We start from the raw sequence: 20,968 nt of genomic DNA, 5'->3' as shown, positions 1-20,968 counted from the left end.
TTTGAAGGAACCTTATAAGCCACTTTCTACGCCATTCATAGAGAAATTTATAAAAAAAAGGTCTGAGCTAATGTTTAAAACAAATGTCCGGATGAACCTCTGGGGCGATTTTCGTGGGAATCTTTAGAATAATTCTTTTAGAAATTTTCAATTAAACATCTTTCTAAGAAACATTCAATGAATCTCTGGAGAAATACTTAAAGAAATCTTTATAGGAATTTCTGAAGGAATTGATTCATAAAACTGTGGAACATCTCTGGTTAAATTATTCAATAATCTAGAGTTTGCTAGTATCGTTAGGGAAAAAATTCTTACCTGAGCCTTAGAATGCTGATGGGGTCATCAATAGTGCCAAAATAATACTGTAAAATTAGGGTTAGGAAACTATCACTACCCTGAAGAAATTGTTGTCCTTCGATGTTTTTATGAATATGTCTACCGAAAGGGCATTTAATATATTTTTTTTTCTCTGGAATTTATTATTATTATTATTTATTAAAGAGGTTTTAACAAATAGTCATTCGCCTCCGAGCTCTGGAATAACTTCAGGTAAACTATTTGAGGGATTTTCTGATACAGTTCCGAATGAATACTTGGTACAAACTTTGACTATGACTTTCAGAACAAATCTCTGGAGGTATTTCCAAAAGAACTCGTAAGAGGAGCCTCTCGAAGTGGAATCTCTAGGGGTATTTTAGGTGGAGTCTCAGCTAACCTTCTTGGCGGAATTATTGACGAAATCTTGAAGAATGACTTGAAGAGAAACTTTGCTAGTGAAATTCATGCGAAAACATTTGAAGTTTGTGTAATATTTACAATCTCTGAGAAAATACTGAATACCTGAAGAAATACAATTTCTTTGAAAATTCCCGAAGGACTTCTTCAAAGCTCCTAAAAGATACTCTTAATGACCAGCTCCTCTCCAGTCATCACACGATCGCATATGATGTTGCATAGGATGCAAAAGTGGAGGCGATATACGCACACTTTACACGCAGGCAAATGGAAGCAGGTACGCATATGGCCTAGACTATAGCATCCTATTCAACATCATATAAGACTTTGTGCTGGGTCATCTCCTTTGTGCTGGGTCAGAAATCTTCTATGTTAATTTGCAACACATTTCTTCATTAAATCGAAAAGGTTTGTCAATCATGTGAATAATAAGTGGATGACCTGATTTCCTTCACAGTGGGCCTATAGAATATGATAGAATAAAAAAAGATTAGAATAGACTACAATAGACTAGAACAGACTAGAATAGACTAGAATAGAATAAAAAAGAGAAGCATCTGCAGAAGACATCTTTTGAGAGATTCTGGCATTCCTGCTGAATTTTTAATAGAACTACTAGGAAAAAATTCTGGATAAATTTTAGGGAAAAAAATTAAAAATTGCTGAAAAAATCTCTGGGGAAGCCGTTGAAACATTTCTAAAGGAATCTAAAGGAATTCCTAAAAATATCTTGAAGGATTCCTGGAAAAATTGATGAAACAATTTCAAAATTGCTCATAAAGAAAGAAAAATTCATACAGGAAGTCCGGGTTTATTTTTTTTTATAAATTTAGGAGAAATTTTCTATTTAAGTAAATTTTGCAGGACACGAAAAAAACTAAAGTAATTCGAAGAAAATCTAGACCGATTTTCTCAGGAATAGTTAGAGTACTTTCTTACCGAAGGCATCTTCGGAAAACTACTGAAGAAATGTTTTGAAGAATTGCTGAAACAAATTCGAAGGTGTGCCTTGAAAAAATCTCCAGAAAATCCTGACAGAACTTCAGCAGAAATTCCTTCAGAAATATCTTTTAATCTATTTTAAAATAACTTGTGAAGTGCTTCTGGAAAGAATTCCCAATCCTAAGAAGGAGTTTCTAAAGCAATTCTAAACGAACATTGAATGAAATCTTTATGGAATGTTTGAAGGATTCTCCGAAATAATCTTAATTGTAATTGTAATTGTCTTTTATAATCATAATTGAATTTTCGGAAAAGTTTCTTAAGACCTAGATCCAGTATTTTTTGTGGGATTTCATTTAGTGTTTTTTTTGAGTACCTACAGAATTGCTTTAAAAATTCCGTCAGGAATTACTCCATTAATTTCCCTAAAATCTTAAAACATGTATTTCTCTAGTTTTCAAATAGTTTCTGCAGAGATTTCTCCAGAAATTTTCCATTGATTTCTTCAGTATTTTTCATGAGATTCCTTTGGGAATGCTTGTGGAAATTTCATCAGCAATCTCTAAGAAAAATCCTTGCCCTTCGTTTAGGAATTCCTTCAGAACAAGATTTGTTTTCCAAAATTCCATGCTTCCATTTATAACCGAGTTCGAAAATCCTTTAGATATTCATTAGGACAGTTAAATAAAACTATTGTTTCAAAGATTCTCTTAAGAGTGTCAAGTCATTCATGTGAAGCATTCTATTCCTGAGATTTATTTTACTTAACCTCTTCAAGAACTCTTTCACAAATCTTCTAAAAAAACTCTAATGATTTTTTCAAAGACATTTTCAAGCAATTCTTTGAGTTTGCTTTAAAATGTTCTCAAAAGTTAACTGATACTCTTTCTGGGGTTTCTGGGATTCTTAAAAAAAAATGCTTGAGATTTTCTTGCGAGAATCGCTCTTGATGACATTCAAGATATTTCTTCAGATTGTTATTGGGGATCTTCGCTGCAGATTTTTATCAAATATTCTTGAAATTTTTTCAAGGAATTTGTCTAGCAATTCCTCCGTGAATTGACCCAGAATTTCCTTCAGAAACAGTCACGGAATTGTTTTCTACATTTCCTACGTTTAATGCTTCAGGAATATCTAAAGAATTTTAATCAGCCACTTTTCGGGTATGTATTGTATTGATAAATTGTTCGGGATTGCTTCAAGAATCTGCTTTCTGGAATGTATTTAGAGACTGTTATCATGGAACTGAGGAAAACATCATGGATGACATCATGGTTCACTAAAGATATCTAAGAGCATCAAAAAACCAATTTCTCCCTGTTTCTCTATTACTCTTACTGTCTCACTCTCATAAGCTGTAATACACGCTCGAAAGGAACCCCTGAAAGTCACAAAAAAAATCCCGTACAAAACCCCTGATAGGATCTTTAAAGAAATGACGGAAGGAATCCCGGCTGGAAGCTCGGCAAGACTTTCTGAAAAAATAATTGAAGAAATCCAGAGTGGAATGTCAAAAAGCGGATAGAATATTTGAAGGTACTCCAGCAAGAATCCAGGCACGAATACCTAAAAGAAGCAAGATTCGCAAGTATCACAGGAATATTTAAAAGAATACAAGTTGGAATCCCTGGAACAATCCTAGCAGGAACCCCTGTAGAAATCTCTTACGAAATCCCGCAAGGGATCCTTGAAGGAACTCCAGCAGTAATCCTTAAAGCAAAGCCAACAAGAACACTTGAAAGAAACCTTTTAAGAATTTCTAAAGCAATCGCGAAAAAAAACCCTGGAAGAATTCCGCGAGGATTTCCTGAAGGATTTCTGGGAGGAATATCTGATAGAAACCTGAGAGGAATCTCAGCTGAAAGCTGAGCTGAAATTCCACTAGGATTCTCTGGATAGTGAATATATTTCTACAGAACTCTTCAAAAGTATACTAGGATGAATCTGTGAAGTTATTCCAGCAGAAATCTATGAGGAAATGCGGGCTAGAATTTCTGAAAGAATCCTTTCAGGATTTTCTAAAGCTATCCAGGCAGAAATCCCTGAAGTTATTCCTGAAGGAATCCCGTAAAGAATACCTGATGGAATCCTTAGCGAGATCATGACAGGAATCCCGGCTGGAAGTTGAGCAGGAACTCCTGCAAGAATGATAGAAAATGTCCCAGAAAGGATGATTAATCATTTGAAAAAAATCGGCAAGAATTTTTGAAAGAATCCCATCAGGAATTCCGGCACAAAATTTAGGATTGCCTAAAAAAAATCTCGGTTGAAATCTATATTTTTCATATTTTTTCGGGAGGGATCTCTTAAGGAATCTCAGAAGGAATGCAGTAAAGAATAACTAATAGTATCCTTTCAGGTTTTTCCAAAGCAATCCTTGCAAAAGTCCCAAGAGCAATCCCTACAGCAATTCGGGAAGCAATATCTGAAGGAATCTTGGGAAGATTCTGGAGAGGAATGCCGGAAGAAATCCTGAAGGTATCTCAAAAAAATCTCATCTCACTTCTTATCCCTACTCTACCCTCTACCTTACTGTCTTATCTGCCCTCTATACCAACTCGCTATCCTACACTCTATCATAACCCACAACTTAACCATTTGCCCTGCCCTTAACCCTATCCTCTACCATAACCACTGCCTTATCCTTTACCCTACCTTCTACCGTATCCTCTACTCTAACCTGTCATATTACTCTCTATACTGTGCTTAATCGTACTCTCTGAACTACCCCTTCCCCTACCCTCAACCCTACTTACCATCCTAACCTCTACCCTAACCTTCCACCCTAACCTTCTACCCTATCTCTCACCCAAACCCTCTACCAGAGCATCTACTTCTCCATTTACCTTACCCTCTACCCAGTCATTGTCCCTGACCCTACCTCACCCTCCACCCTTTTACGATTGATACTCACATTGCATGGTATTATAGCTGAACTACCATTCCGTGGGGTCTCCAGTTAGCCAAGTGGTTAAGGCTATGGATCGCCAATCCGGAGACGGCGGGTTCGATTCCCGTTCCACTCGGAGAAATTTTCTCGACGCCCTGGGCATAGTGTATCATTGTCCTTGCCTCACAATATATAATTTCATGCAATAATGGCAGGTAAAGAAAGCGCTTCAATTAATAACTGTGGAAATGCTTAACGAACACTAAGTTGAAGAGACGCAGGTCAACGTCCAGTGGGAACGTAAAGCCATAAAGAAGAAATAGAACCAGCCCGTGGCCGCCATCTTGGATATGGTCCGCCATCTTAGATTTCAAAATACCGTCGGATATTCATTTTTGAGTTCTTCTGATGAAGCCCGATCGATAGATATCCATACTACAAAGTATCCGAAGCAGCATTTCCGTTAAATAGCAAACATTCGGGAGTTTTGGCTGCTATCTTGGAATTGAGCCGCCATCTTGAATTCTAATACTCCTACAACCAGCTCAACATCCTAAGGGATGTGTACACGGGCGTAGCCAGAGGGGGACAGGACGGGGGCCCTTGCCCCCCCCCCCCTGGTCACCACGTTTAATTTTTAATATCGAGCCAACTCAAAGATTATCCAAGGTTTATTCAGAGTTCCACAAAAAAAATATCTCAAAAATTTAATATTCTGATATTTTGATATTTTAGTAATTAAGGTTTTTATCCACAACCATCAAACCTTTTTTACTCGAGAACCACAGAAAATTTCGCCAAATATTTCTCCGAGAGAACCTCTTCAATTTTATCTTAGATTTTTCACCAAATAACAAGCTTGGTTGAATGGCCAAATTTTGTGATGTTTATTTATGGAATACAAAAACAGTATGCCAAATTTTCCAGATATGCCGGAACCGGTTCCGGTAGGGAAAAGGAAGGACTTTATAAAACCATATACTGATATAGAGTGCATTTATGTGCTAAAGCAACACGAATTTTCTCTAGTATTCAATTCAAACAAACGTCATGCTAAGAGCAAAATATCTGGGATTTCTTTACAAATACTTTCAAAGACATCTTCCGAAATTCCTTTAGGCATTTATTCAAAAACTTCTTCAGGGATTCTTTAATAAATTCCACAAGGGACTTCCCCAGGAGTTTCTCCTTCGTGAATTCTTCCTTGGGCATCTTGCAGGATTCCGAAAGTGATTGTTTCAAGAAATTCATCAAGAATTCCTCCCACGATTTTTTCAGATTTTTTTACAGATACTTCTGCAAGGATGCATTGACGAATTTCTACAGATTTTTTTCCATAGCTTCCTTCAGTGATTCCATCATAGATTGCTCCAGAAATTTTTTCAAGAATAATTCTATGAATTATTCATATTTTGATTTCACCAGACATTCCTCTGGGAATTTATCCTGGGATATCTACAGAGGTTCAGAGTAAGAATATCTTCCAGAAATCCTTACAGGAAATTTTATAGGAGATAAGCTAAAAAATAATCCAACTAACAATCTTTTTTGAATCCATGCAATCCATCCATGCATCCAACAAAAATTCGACCAAAAATCATTGGACACATGGATTCCTCCATATTTTTCCAAAATAAATTCTTCCAGGATATTTTAAAGTATGTTTTCCTGGGATTTTCTAAGGAATTCCTCACGGGATTGCTTCCGAGATTCCACATCGGTTTTCTTCAGGGATTCTCCCGGGAATTTTTTCTGTGTTTCTTCCCGGAACAACTCCACGGTTTATTTAAAAATTCCAGCAACGATTCCCTCAGGAACACATTTTAATGAGTTCCTCTTGGAATTCTTTCAGGAACTCCTCTAGTAGTTCCTCCAGGGACTGTTTAGGGATTCCCTAAGGAATGCTTATAGGAATTGCTTCCGAGATTCCTCCTGAGGTTTTTTCAGGAGTTCCTTCGGGAACTGCTACAGGGATTCCTCAAGGATTCCCTCCAATGAAACTTTTTAGAATTCCTTCAGGATTTCTCCAAGGATTCCATCTGCAATTTCTTCAGAAATTTTTCCTGGGATTCCTACAGCAATTTCTCAAGGAATTCCACCATGAATTTCTACAGAGATTTCTCCAGGAATTGGTTCAGGGATTCTTTGGGAATGGCTGCAGGGATTCGTCTAAAAAATCATCCATGGATTCCTTCAGAAATGCCTCTAGAGATTCCTCCAGAAACTCCTCCAGGAATTCTTCTAGAGATTCCTCTAGGTGTATTTCCAGAGATTCCTCCGTTAATCCCTACAGGCATTTTTCCAGGGATTCCTCCAAGATTTTCTGTAGGGCTGAATTCGGGAAATCTTTCTATGATTCTTTCTGGAACAACTTATTTTAAAAATTCCTACAAAGTTTCTCCCAGGAACTCTTCTTAAGATTCCTTCAGGAATTCCTCCTTGAATTCTTTAAGGAACTCCTCCAGGAAATAATTCAATACTTCCTCCAGAAACTGTTTATGAATTGCCTTAGGAATTCCTTTTCTTCTAAGGATTCCTCCAGAATTTCTCCAAGAATTCCATCTGCGATTTCTTCAGGAATTATTCCTGGCATTTATCTACGATTTTTTAAGAGATTCATCCACAAATTTCTTCAGGAATTCCTCTAAGATTTTTCCCAGGGATTCCTCTGGGAATTCCTGCAGGGGTTTCTCTAAAAATTCCTCCAGGAATTCATCTGGCGATTCCTCCAGAAACTCCGCCAGAAAATCTTCAAGAGATTTCTTTAGGAATTCCTCTGGAAATTCCTTAAGGAATTCCTTCAGGCATTCTTCTATGATATCCTCCAGGGATCCATCCAAGAATTCCTACAAGATTTTTTTTTCCAAGAAATCCTCCAGGTTATCCTCAATGCATTCCTTCAGGACTTCCTTGAGGCATTTCTCCAGAGATTCCTCTAGTAATTGCTTCCGGGATTCTTCCAAGAATTGCACCAGGAATTAATACAGAAATTTATCAAGATCCAGGGATTTTTTCCAGAGACTCCTACAGGAATTCATCCAAAAATTTCTGCAGGAATTACTTCAGGGAATCCTCCAAGAATTCCACCAGGTATTCTCCTAGGCATTCTTCCAGGAAAGTTTCCAGGGATTCCTCCTTGGATTCTTGCAGAGATTTCTCCAGATTTTTTTTCAGCGATTCCTCCAGAAATTGCACCAGATATTCCTCCAGAAATTGCTTCAGGGATTCCTCCAGCAATTCCTCAGGAGTTCTTCCAGGAGCTTCTCCTGGGATTGCTTTAGGAATTTTTCCTGGGATTCCTTCAGAAATCCAGACAGGCATTCCTCCAGGATTTCATCCAGGAATTTCTCCAGGGTCTCCTCGAGTCATTTCGCCAGGAATTTCTTCAATAACTTTTCCAGGATTTACTCTACGACTACATTCAAGTTTTTTTTTTCAGGAATTCCTCCAAGAATTCTTGCAGATTTTCCTCCAGAAATTGCTGCATGAATTTCTCCAGGAAGTTCCTCAGGGATTTTTCGAGGGATTTCTCCACTAATTTCTCCAAGAATTCCCCCAGAGATTCCTTCAGAAATTCTTTCGAGGATTTCTCCAGAAATTTCTCTAGAAATTCCTCCAGGAATTTCTCAGGGGATTTTTACAGAAATTTCTCCCAGAGGTCCTCTAGAGGTTCCCTCAGAAATTCATCCAGTAATTGTTGCAAGAATTTCTCCTAAGATTCTTTCAAGAATTTCTTCAAGGATTCCTGCAGAAATTCTCAAAGGAAAACCTCCAAAAATTCCTCCAGATGTTCCTCCAGGATTTAATCCAGGAATTTCTCCAGGAACTCCTCCAGTAAATTACGCCAAGATTTTTTTTTTTTGGAATTCGTCCAGTAATTGCTCAAGGAATTGATCCAGGAATTGCTCCTGGACATCCTTCAGAAATCATGTCAGCAATTTCTCCAGGATTTTTTTTAGAAATTCTTCCAGGAAATTCTTCAGGAATACCTTAAGGATTTTTTCAGGGATACCACCAGGCTTTTTTAAGGATTTTTCCTGAGATTCTTTCATGAATCGCTTCAGAGATTCCTCCAGGGATTTTGTCGTGAATTTCCCCAGGAATTTTCCCAGGGATTCCTCCAGGAAATCCTCCAGAAGTTCTTCCCAGGATTCTTCCAGTAAATCCTCTACGGGTTTCTTCAGAAAATCTTCCAGGAAAATGTCCAGGTATTCCTCTAGGAATTCCTCTAGAGATTCCTCCAGGAATACCACGGGAATACCTCTAGGAATTCTTCTAGGCATTCCTCCAGGATTTTATCCAGGAATTTCTCCAGGAACTCCTCCACAAATTCCTCCAGAAATTACTCCAGGACATAAATTTTGTTAGCAATTCCTCTAGGGATTTCTCCAGGCATTTCTTCAGGAATATCTCCTGAGATCCCATCAGGAATCCCCTCACGAATTTCTCGAGAGATTCCTGCATGAATTCCTCCAGGAAGTCCTTCGAAGATTCCTCCAAGAAATCATCCAAAAGTTCCTCCAAGGGTTCTTCTAGGAAATCCTCTAAGGATTTCTTCAGAAATTCTTCCAGGAGGAGAACTTCCTGGAACACCTTCAGGAATTTTTCTGGGATTCACCCAGATATTCCTCCAAGGATTTCTCTACAAATTTCTCCATGGATTCCCGCTGGGATTTCTTCAGAAATTCCATCGAGGATTTCTCCAGAATTCAGTCCCCACCAGAGCTCACACAGTGTCGTCTACACCACACGAGAAGGAAGGTGGTTCTGAAGATACACGAACGTAATGGTTGCCTCGGTCCAATATCTTGATGGCATCCTGGCATCCATCAACATGTACCGACACATTTCGATGATGTTTCGGTTTGAACCGATTAACGATGATCCAGTCGTCCACCGTGGAACCGCTTCCGATGGCCAGAGCATACATACCGGCGTTCCGGGTAATCTTAGCGTTTTGCCTTCTCTCGATTCTCGATTCAGTCACATTAATTGTGGTGGTCAGGCTGCTTACAAAAATGACACACAATTGATTTACGACCAACAGACATTTAGTGCCGATCCGCCGGTCGAAATCCGGAATTGTTTGCACACCTCGCCCAGCAGCTTCTCCCGGATTAGGTACAATGAAAGGGAATCGTCTGCGCGCGTTTCCAGGACGGTAATCAGCACGTTATACGATTTGGGTAGCCCTCGCAGGATAATAGCCACCATGATCTAGACCATGATGCCTTCTCCCAGGTCCGTCCCTGCGCTGCACAGTTTGGTGTACAAGTACTAAATTTTCGTGAGATATTCGTCCATATCTTCACCTCCTGCCACACCCGCTGCAGCAATGAAACCTTAGTGGACAGCGTTGCCTTCTGGTGATGCCTTAGCCAACGCCGCCCAAGCTTCCCTGGCCGTTTTCGTCGCTCGAATCACGCCCCGAACAGGTTCTCTTCCAGTAGCAGCAAAATCGTGGCACGTGCTTTTGTGTCACCTTCTTCCCACTTCCGCTTTCTGCGGGGGGTGGTTCTTGTCACAGGTTCACAGACTTTCTCGGTTCAGGAGCGATTCGGTTTGGAGTTTCCGAGAGTTACAAAATTGGAATAGTTGAGCTTCGTGAAATTCTTCAGATCCATCATATCGCAGGAGAGACTGCAAGCTTCGAACTTCCAGAAACTTTTTGAGAAAACGGCACGTTGCTAAAGGCTCATCACCTGCTAGCAGAGCTTGAAATAAAAGAACTTGCTTCTTTCGAGTAGCAACAGTGGAATGACATTTTTAATACTCTATATTTACAGGTTGCTGCGATAATGTAATTTATAATTGAATTTCAACCGACTGCTTCGATTGAGCTGCTTCGGTATCTCAATAATCATCATCACCTTCAAAGTCCCCAATCAGCTGTTCGCTACTCGGAGATTGAGAATGAGAACGTTCTATTAGTGCCATTTACACTTATTAATAAATGTTTAAGTTGATTCGCAGTGGCGTAGCTAGGAATTTGGGGGCCCGGTGCGGAAGCAAATTGGTAGGCCCCCATGAAAATTACATAATATGTACATACTTTACAATGATAAATCTATACATTTAACTGTCGAATAATCTCACTGTTATATTTTGTACAAAACTTTGAAAAAATCTCGCTTTTTGTACTCAGTATTCTAGTGATTCTGGCAGTGATGGGCAACGGAAGGTTAAAAATCTAGACTAACATTTGAAAAGGGCGGAACAACCATTGCAAATTCTCACTTGTTCCGTTCCTCCTGGGCGTATTTCAATATTTATATGCAAACTTTTGCCGTTAACAGATAGAGGGGAGTCAGATCTATCTGTTACTGGTAAAAGATTTCATGAATAATGGGGGGTAAGCCTAGGAAGGACGGTAGAAGCAGAAATTCGAAATGGCTGTTACGCCCTTTTCAAATGTTGGTCTAGAAATTATCTATCTTATCTTATTTTCTGTTTTCCTTTATAATTTTTTCGGGAGTGCGAGATTTTTTTATATGCGCGAGCATAATTCTTATATGCTGAAAATGTTTTAACAATTTATTTAGAAATTGCACCAAATAATCATTTATAAACGCTTTCAAAGATTGCTTTACTTTTTTCTTTAAGAAATTTTTCTTGAAGCATAACTTGTATTCAAGAAACTTTTAAGTTGTAAATGTAAGGATATCATTCAGTATTCCTCTAAAAGCACTCCTTCAGGAATGATATTATTATAATAAGCCTTATTAATGAGGCTTTCAGTCCCTTGGCTGGTTCACCTCAGACATGCAGGAATGATTTCAAAATACTACAGAGTAATTCAAAAGATTCTTGCAAAGGCTTCATCGAGTATTTCTCGGAATATTAGTTCAAGAATCTATCAATATTCTGAGGATTCATCTAGAAGATCATCTAAAGAATTCTTTCAAGCTTCCAGAAAAAAATACTACAAAAAATCTTCAATGATTCATTTAGAACCAGATGTTCTTCCAAGAAATTACATCGGGATTCCCTCAGAGGAAGAGAAGCCCTTCTAGAGTTTCTTTAAACATTCTTCCGTTTCTTTAAGAGAATCCTCTTAATATTGCTTTGGTGATTTTCCATAGATTCTTAATTTCTTCAAGTATTTCGCAATTCTTTCCTCAAATAACTCTTTTAGATATTTCTCCAATAATTAAACTAGGAATTTCCTCAAGCATTCATCACTTATCTTAGTGTCCTTTTAAAGATTTCTTAAGAATAACTTCCTAAGATTACTTCAGAAATCCCACCAAAAATTCCCTTTTCCAAAAAAAAAATCTTCAAGGATTCTTCAAGAAGTTCTCTAAGGTTTTATTAAGAGATTCATCATAGGATTTCTTCATTAATTAAACAAAATCTCCAAGGATTCCTACTGAAGAAATTGAATTAATTAAATTAAATTAATTAAATTAAATTTTTAGATGGACTTCTGTAGGAGCTCTGTAAAAATCCTTCTGCACTTCTTCTAACGAATTTTTCAATATCCATCAATTCTAGGAGTTTTCTCAAGAGTTCCTTCAGGAATTTTTGCTAGTATTCCTCTGGACACTTTTCAAAAAAATCTATTTCTCCAGAATTTATGATTGATTCCTCCAGAATTATTACGTTATTTTTTATATAATCCATGCTCACTTCTAACAAATATACAAAAATAAGAAACAGAACAAAAACGCTTCATCCATTGTTTTGAGTGGGATGAAAATGGCAGCGTAAATGGCTAAATAGTAAAGAAACAGATATCCTATCTTATCAAAACAAATAACTTCTCCAGAAGTCTCTCCAAGGATTTAGGAAATGTTCTAAAGTTATTCAAAATTCTAAAGGATTTCCTTTAAGGCAGCCTTTAGAAATTGCTCCCAAAATTCCTTCAGGATTTTTTCCAGAGATTTCTTTAGTAATTCTCTTGCGATTTGCCGGAAGATTCGTTCAGAAACTATTCAAGTATTCTCTTGGAGTTTCTTCAATTGATTTCATTATTCATTCCTAAACTGATTTTTCCAGGTATTTTACGAATAATTTTGTACAAGAAATCTTTTGGGGTCTTTTTATGCAAGGATTTCTTCATGTATTTATTTAATTACTACTGCAAGGGTTTTCCGGAGATTCTTACACAAGTTCCTCTAAGAAATTCCATAGGAATTCCTCCAGGGGATGCATTGAGTGTTTATGCTAGATTTTTTTTAAAGAAATTCCTCTAATAAGCCTACAGTGACCGGCACAAAAAAAGATCCACCATATAGTGATTACAGTTTCTAGCGAAAAATACATGCTAAAATGATAAAATATTACTTTCAATGAGTGCACTACATCCATTTTACATTGTTTAAGTAATCTGTGTTGGAAAAAAAAATGGTTTTTGAGGAATAAAATGATTTCTGATGAGATTTGGAAAATTGTTTAAAAATTGGGTATGACAGAAAAAAAGATCCACTTAGCAATTAATTCTGAAACTTCAAAATTTCGCCAAATTTTCACGCGTTTTGCTTCTTGGTTTTTGTTGTTGTTATGTTTTTGACATGTGAAACACATTTTTTTAGACAACTCATTTTTGAGCTATCATATCTCGGAAACCAGTGAACTGAATTGAATAAAATTTTGAACGTACACTAACAATATACAAATGCTTCACAAACTATTAAAACATAGATACTTTTTGAACGTTGAAAAAAGTTATCATGAATTGATACTTTTTGGATTTTTCTAGAAAAAATGTATTTTTTTAAGTCAATGTCCAAAGATTTTCCACTTCTGTTCACAAGTTATCTTTAATCGGATATATTAGAGCCTATTTAGATTAAAGGAAGAACATATTTAGTAATTATTGTGTGGTATTGTAAATTTGACTTATTTTCCCCTATATGGGTAAAAATTTCAACCCGTTATAACTTAACTCGCCGTGAGAAAATATTACATTTTATAGCGATGTATTAAGTATCAATATATTGTTGATAAACGTTAAAAAATTCATTCAATTCGGTTCACTGGTTTCCGAGATATGTCAGCTCAAAAATGAGATGTCTAAAAAATAGTGTTTTATCCGAACAGTTCTAACTTCGCGAAAAAATATTCAATCGAGCCCAAATTTGTACCAATGATGCACATATAATAGGTTGATAAACAGTCAAAATTTGAGATTTTTTGATGCACTCTATGAAAAGTTACAGCATGTTGATTTTTTTTTGTGTGAGAAAAAAAGTTGCCTCTCCCAAACATTTTGGCCACCCCCTGTATATGAGCAAAGGGACTGCTGGTAGAACTTTTAGAGAAATTGCTGAATCCCGTAATAAATTTCCAAACCCAAAGAATTTCAAAAAGTTCTGTCAAAGATATTTTCAAAAATAATAACCTAATTCAACTTTGAATATTATTGCCGAGAAATTCCAAAAGAGTTATGCCGAAATAGTTTTCAAAAACATTTGCAGAGAAAATTCCAAGAATACTCTTATAGGAACTATCGGATCAAATCCAATCAAAGCATTTCCCAAGAGTTTGCCAAAAAAAAAACGCCAAAAGATATTGGAAAGTTTTTTTCAGGTAACTCACAGAAAACTCGCCGAATAAATTACCAAAAAAAAAATGCCAAATGAATTACCCAATCAATTCCCGTAGGGATTGGCATAGAAGTTTCCAGAAAAGTGTTAAGGACAAACGTCTTGAAATCCCGCTTCAAAAGTGCATCAAAACTTCAGACGCACAAATCTCAAGAAGCAAGCTTTAAACAACAGTGCATTTTATTATTCTGTTCTTGCTCACTTGTAATAAGCTTAAAATGAGAAGATCAGGTGCGCTGGTGTTGTTTACGAAAAGATTTGTGCGCTCGAAATCGTGAATAGGTGCCAAAGTCGGCCATTTTGGCGGCCATTTTGGGATTCCAACAAGTCTGTCCTTAAAGTTATTCCGAAAGTTATTACCAGAGGAAAGTTATTACCAGACGAATTGTCAAAAAAAAAGTCAGTGAAGACGGAATTCCCAAAAAAATGTTCGTAGAAATAGAAATCTTAAGAAGTTCGTAGAAATAAAAATCAGAAGCCATTTCTGCAAAAAGCATTTCTGAGGATCAGTTGAAGAAGTTTCCAAAGGAAATGCCTAACAATTAATCAAATATATCGTCAAAGGAAATTTTCAGTGCAATAGCCGAATGGATTCTCAAATTAATGTATAAATATATTCCTCAGCGAATCTGTACACGGGTTTCCTAATTAATTACTGAAAAAGATAAAAAAAAATCCGAAGAAATACTTCAAAAATTGTATAAAATGATGTAAAAATTCTCACAGGAATTGCTCCAAGAGATTCTACTGGAATTCCTCAATGAATCCTTTAGGAATTCTTCCAAGATTTTTATCAGCTTTTTTTTCTATTGATACCTTTAACGGTTTCTTTAGCGATTACACCAGTTTCGTCCACATTTCTTTCACGAAACTTCTAACGAAATGTTTCTAACGATTTCGTCAATATTTTTTACTCAAGTGCGGAGCTCCAAGAACTTTTTCTTGGATATCTTTTACGGTTCATCTGAGAAATACTTCAAGGACTTCTTTACAAATTCCTCGAAGATTTTCTGCGCAAGTTGCAACAGCCATTCCTTAGGAAACTTCTTCTTCAATTCCTTGAAGGATTTTCTTCAGTATTATGTAATCCCAAGAACTCTATAAAGAGTTTCTTAAAGATATCCACAAACGATTCGCACATGTTCTGTTCAGCATTTTTTCAGAGGAATACTTTGGAGTTCCTTCAAGATTTTTTTAGAAACTTCTTCAAGGGTTCTTTTTGCACTGCCTCATACGATTTTGCTTGAAAGTCCTTTCAAGGATTTCTTAAGAATTTGTTCAAGCATTTCTTTAGTAATCATACCTGCAGGGATTTCCTCATAAGTTCCTCTAATAATTTCTGTAGAAAATCATTCAAAGATTCCTTAGGCAATGTTTTTAAGTCCTTTTTCACAATTCGTTCAAGAATCTTTCAAGAAATTCCAGTAAAAATTTAATCTTTTCAACAAGGATTTTGTTTTTCAAGTTACGTATAAAGATTCGTTCATGGATTTCTCGAAGTTTTACTTCAGATAATCCTACAAGGATGGACACATTCATCCCTAAAGAATTCCTGCACAAATTTCCTCAGGGGGTCTTACAGAAATTCACCCAAGGCCTCATGCGGAAATTCTTTTGAAGAATGTTTTTTTTTTTATTTGCACCAAAGAATTTGGAATTCTTTGGGGTTTCCGTCATTGATTTCTTGAGAAATTATCTAGGCATTTCAGAATTAGTTCTTCCAAAAATTGCTTACAGATTTTTTTCAGGAATCCTTTTAGTAATTACTCATAGTACTCCTAGTACTTGTAGTACTACTTCATAGTACTGTAGTAATCCTTCCAGAACATCATCAAATATACCTCCAAAATCAACCCAATGATTCTTTCCTCATACATCTTAGAATTCATCTAGGCGATTCTTAAAGATTTTTTTTTAGAAATTTCTACAAAAAATCCAACAAACATTTCTACAAGAGTTCCTTCGGGGTGTAAAAAATTAGCATTAAGGTAAAATTCACAAATACAAAGAAATTAAAAAAAAAAGTTCCTTCGGGAATACATTCAAATTTCTTTGGAAAATCTCCCAAGGATCCATTCAGGTATGGCTTCAAAAATCTCAAAAAATCATCAAATATATTTTCCATGAGGAACTACTGCAAGATTCCTTCTTGAAGAAATCTCTAAAATCATTCTTGGAGAAATTCCTTGAGGTCCATCTGAAGGATTTCTTGAAGAGTTTCATGATATAATCCTTGAATGGCTTTATGAACGGTTCCGGAATGGTATTTCTGAATGACTGCTTGAAGAAATTCTTACAAAAAAGCTCAAAGGAATTCCTGAAGGATTTCTTGATAATTGTTTGAAGAAATTCTTGAAGAAATTTCAGGAGGAGTTCCTGAAGCAATCATTGTAAGTATTTGTAAACCAATGCTTAGAAAGTTTTCTTAAGCAATCCCTGAAAAAAGTTCTGAAGTAAATCATAGAGGAATTTTTGTAGAGGTCTTTGAAGTAACTGCCTGATAAATCGAAAAATATATTCTTGCCCGAAGGAATTCCCGCAGAAACCCTTCAAGAACGTAACATGCGTTCAGTTCTTAATTTTGATAAATGGGGCCCCTGAATTTCAGCTGCTATCTTATGCTAAATCAACACCTATGTTTGGTTCTGTGGTTAGGATATCAGGGACATTTTCATAATGCTCATGAATTATACTTCCATATCGGTACTGAATATCGTAAAATTCAATTTTGATTTCGAACACATTTTTTATTGTATTTTGGGGCTCCTGCAGGTGCAAAGAGTAGTCATCAAATTAATATAAACAAAACTAACGAAACTACATGAATAAAGTGTGTACATTTATAATTGTTAATAATAGAACATCAAAATAGCCATCTGTGTTCCCCATTCCAAAATCTCTTGATAATCACGAAGAGGCCCCTACATACCTATCAGCAGATCGGCAAGTATTTAACTTATATGTAGGAATCTTTCGCTAATCACAGAACTTTATTCAAACTGGGCCCACTAGACTAACACTAAACACTAGACCTGCCCTGATTTGGAGGCCCCTTAGATTCGGGGGCCCGGTGCACTGGATTCAAGCAAGATGTTCAACTTTTCCTTCAACTTCATCAAGAAACACCATTTGATGAAAATATTGCTAAATTTATTTGGGGAACTAGATTGAAAATTGTGGTGTAGATTGGTCATTACTTGGAAAATTAAACAGTTCTACATTATCTAATTAATAGCTCTCCTTTGTGAATACATTAAAATTTGGAAAATGGCGTTCTGTATACTTATGAAATAGCGTCACTGTATCGATAAGTCTCTCTCATTTCATTTTTATTACGTTTCTCTTTTCAACAGCTGAAGACTGCTGAGTTTCTTGTTTGATGTTTTCATATGAAGCTGGCTCGCATGCATGCATGAATTCAAATACAATCTATAGATACGAGGGCTAGAAAGAGTAAATAAAGTTCATATTAGATATTGAAGATAGGTAGGTACCTACACCGAGGACAACACATTCAACCGGCGAGTATTTGCATTGTTGGTTGGTATGTTAAGTGTGTACTTTACTTGAAGATTTTAATTTGCGGACAGTGAGAAATAATTTAACTAAAGGTAATAAAAATAGGAAAAACTTCAGTTATTCAACATTGAATGTATTATTTTCTATTAGAATTGAAGTAGTGATCACCTAGCACCGAAGGACCGAAGACCACTTGAGGAAGGATGCCCTGCATCGTTCCAACGTGTGCCGCCAAGGCGGGCCACATGAGACCCTTTCCCCGACAAAATGAGCTTTCCGAGCGTTGGATCGAGTCTATTCAGAAGGGCTGCGGCATGACACTATGCCTGGACTATATCGAACTGAGCGAATGGGATGTTTGCGAGAAGCATTTCGAAATGCCACAGCGCGGAACTTCCGGACAGCTGGAGGAGCCGACGCAGTTTAGTGATATGTAAGTATGTCAGTTTGATCAAATGGATTTGAATCATTTAAGAGAGAAAAAGTAAAGGAGCCTTTCTAACGTTTCAGCAATGGAAAACCCATGGAGACCGCTAGCTGCCGGCTGTGTCTGGTGTTCTTCCTTCGCTCCGATCTGGTGGACACGAATGGGAAAGTCGCTGATCTGGCTATCGAATCCACAATTTCCGAACTGTTGGAAATTGATTTGCAGGCGGAGGATGCCTCGACCCTGGTTTGCATCGGATGCCTTGCTCGTCTGGAGGTGATGGCAAGGATAAGAAATGATTTTCTGAACTCAGAGATCAAATGGCAACATTTGATGGACATTGCTGAAGTCACTGAACTGAAGAGTGAAGAATGCACTCCGAAATTACAAGATTATGAAACATGTAAAATGGACATCGAAGAACCACGAATAAGCGAGGGTTTGAAGGAACCGGATGAACAACAGGAAGATGAACAAAGCGATGAATGGCCCGACGACGAAGAGAATCCAGACGGAAAGGTAGCAGGAACACGTGGAAGAAAGTGCTACATTTGCCCCGTTGTTCTTGAGGACAAATCAGACCTGGAACCCCATTTACAAGAAGTCCATGACTCTGAGGATATGGAATGCAAGGAATGCTCGATAATCTTTTCCAAGCTACCGGTCTACAATAGGCACCTGGCGCGACATGATGCATCCGAACGTCCGTTCAAGTGTGACTATTGTGCTATGCGCTTCAATTGTCCCATGAATAGAAATAAGCACCACAAAAACGTTCACAACAAGGGAGAATCGAAACCAACTGAACCGGAGTTCGTGTGTGAAGTCTGCGAAAAGCCGTACATCTCCAAAGATGGTCTCTTTTATCACTTGAAGACGAAGCACTCCATCGAGGAAAGACACACATGCGGGATTTGTCAGAAATACTACCGGTCAAAAAGCACTCTCGAGACGCACATGCAGGTCCATACGGGCGGACGAGTGCGCAAGTGTTCGCTCTGTCCGCAGACCTTTCGCACGTACAGTGCCTTCTACGCTCACAGCATAATGCACACCGATCGATTCGAGTGCAAGGAGTGTGGAAAACGCTACCCGGCGGCCCTACAGCTGCGGGCGCACATGGAGAGCGCCCATTCCGACGGCCAGCAGTTTGAGTGTGCCGAATGTCCGGGTAAGCTGTTCAAAACATCCGTCGGGCTGCGTACCCATATGGCCTATACGCACCGGAAAAACAAACCATTCATGTGCGACTTTTGCTCGAGGAGCTTCAAACGCAAGGATCTCCTGGATAATCATCGAAGGATCCACACCGGTGAGAAGCCATTCCCGTGTGACAATTGCCCGAGGCGGTTCGGCAGTCGACCCACGCTCCATCATCATCGGAAACGCTGTAAAGCGCAAGCGCTTCTCGCTACTGTTGAGGAGGCCCCCGGTGACCTCCACAGCAGCGATCAGCTCGACGTCGTCCCTCGTCCAAAGAAACGACGATGTGTTGACGGACAGTACGTGTGCGAGTTCTGTCAGAAGCGATTCCTGCGCAAGGAATATCTGGCGAATCATCGAAGGTATTTCTTCACATTCATCAGGTTTGAAAATTACTAACTTTTGATTATACGCTCTTTGTTGCAGGTCTCACACGGGTGAAAGGCCTTTTGGGTGCAAACACTGCATAATGAGGTTTAGTGATCGTAGTGGCGCTTACCAGCACAGAAAGGTCTGTGGAAACGACCAAGATGCAAAGGAGTGATGCGAATGCAGTTGAAAATGAAATGTGAATTTCATTAGAAAATAAACTATGAATGACAAATTGTGTTCTGCGAAGTAATTAATTCATTACTTTCAGCTTGGGTTTTTCGTATTATTCTATTCTAGGTAGTATTTAAGCAAGCGGACAGGACACTGACTAATCTTTGTGAACTATCAAGTGGTAGAATAGTTTTCATGCGAGTCGATCGTCGTTCAAAATCCTCATATTGGAGTAAATAACAATTATTGCTCAGAATTTATCACATCCCATGGTGCGGTACCACTTTGGGTACGGGCCCTATTTTGAACACAAACAACTTAGCCTTTTCTATCTATATTAGCGTCCAAAACAACTGTGCAAAATTTGGGAGCAATTGATTGCGTCCCCGTATTCCGCATTGCGATTGAAATTTGTATGGGATTTAGTATGGGAAAACGTATTTTATTTTGCATTATACCTACTCATAAGTTCATTTTTTTCCCAAAATCATGTAACTAATGACGTTAAAGTGTAGTCTAGGATATGCTGAAAACGCTTGTAAAAAAGTTATTCGCTTGATAACTTAGGTCAAAAATTGAGATTTTATTATTGATGTATTTGTTAAGCACCATCAGACGGCATTTCAGGAGGGATTTCCGAAGGTTTTCCATGCGGAGTCCTCGAAGGAATGTCAAGCGGAATCCGAGAAGGATTTCCACGAGAAATCCCCAAAGAATTTCCAGGTGTAATCAACTAAGAAATTCCATAAGAAGTCCAGTAGGAATTCCAGGAGGAATCCTCGAAAAAAAATCCAGGAGGAATCCTCGAAGAAATTCCAGGAAAAAATCCCCGAAGGAATTCCTGAAGGAATCTTTGAAAGATTTCCAACAGGAATTCCCGAAGATTTTTCAAGAAGAATCCCCGAGGGATTAGCAGGAGGAAATATGGGAAAGATTTCCAAGGGGTATCTACGAAGGATTTCTCGAAGAATTTTCAGTCGGCATATCCGAAAGCACTGCTGGAGAAATAAGAAAAGGAAAACCTGGGAGTTTCCCTGGAAGAATCCCTGGAGAAATTTGTAATCATTGTTAGAAGGTTCAAATCAGTTTTTTAATATGCGCCTTGATAGTCGAGGATTTTGGTAGGCTCACATACACTGTGGTGCATAATTGATCGGACAA

The 20,968-nt window shown here is 37.8% G+C and overlaps 1 protein-coding gene across 1 annotated transcript; it reads left to right on the top strand.

Annotated features, from left to right (window-relative positions):
- Nucleotides 1-17,551: 17,551 nt before the first annotated feature.
- On the top strand, nucleotides 17,552-19,882 carry LOC109414607 (zinc finger protein 737). Its single transcript, XM_062850652.1, has 4 exons — nucleotides 17,552-17,726; nucleotides 17,785-18,067; nucleotides 18,145-19,626; nucleotides 19,691-19,882. Exons 2-4 carry the CDS (start codon nucleotides 17,838-17,840, stop codon nucleotides 19,806-19,808), a joined length of 1,830 nt encoding a protein of 609 aa, XP_062706636.1. The 5' UTR covers nucleotides 17,552-17,726; nucleotides 17,785-17,837; the 3' UTR covers nucleotides 19,809-19,882.
- The last annotated feature ends 1,086 nt before the right edge of the window (nucleotides 19,883-20,968 follow it).

The sequence above is a fragment of the Aedes albopictus genome, chromosome 1 (assembly GCF_035046485.1).
Source record: "Aedes albopictus strain Foshan chromosome 1, AalbF5, whole genome shotgun sequence".
Classification (NCBI taxonomy): domain Eukaryota; kingdom Metazoa; phylum Arthropoda; class Insecta; order Diptera; family Culicidae; genus Aedes; species Aedes albopictus.
The sequence above is the reverse complement of the archived record's forward strand: the minus strand, read 5'-3'. Positions and strand labels throughout refer to the sequence as shown.

Coding starts and splice junctions, on each gene's coding strand:
- LOC109414607 (XM_062850652.1), top strand. CDS start 17,838: ATGCCCTGCATCGTTCCAACGTGTGCCGCCAAGGCGGGCCACATGAGA. Junction 18,068..18,144: donor CCGACGCAGTTTAGTGATAT/GTAAGTATGTCA, acceptor CTAACGTTTCAG/CAATGGAAAACCCATGGAGA. Junction 19,627..19,690: donor TATCTGGCGAATCATCGAAG/GTATTTCTTCAC, acceptor TCTTTGTTGCAG/GTCTCACACGGGTGAAAGGC.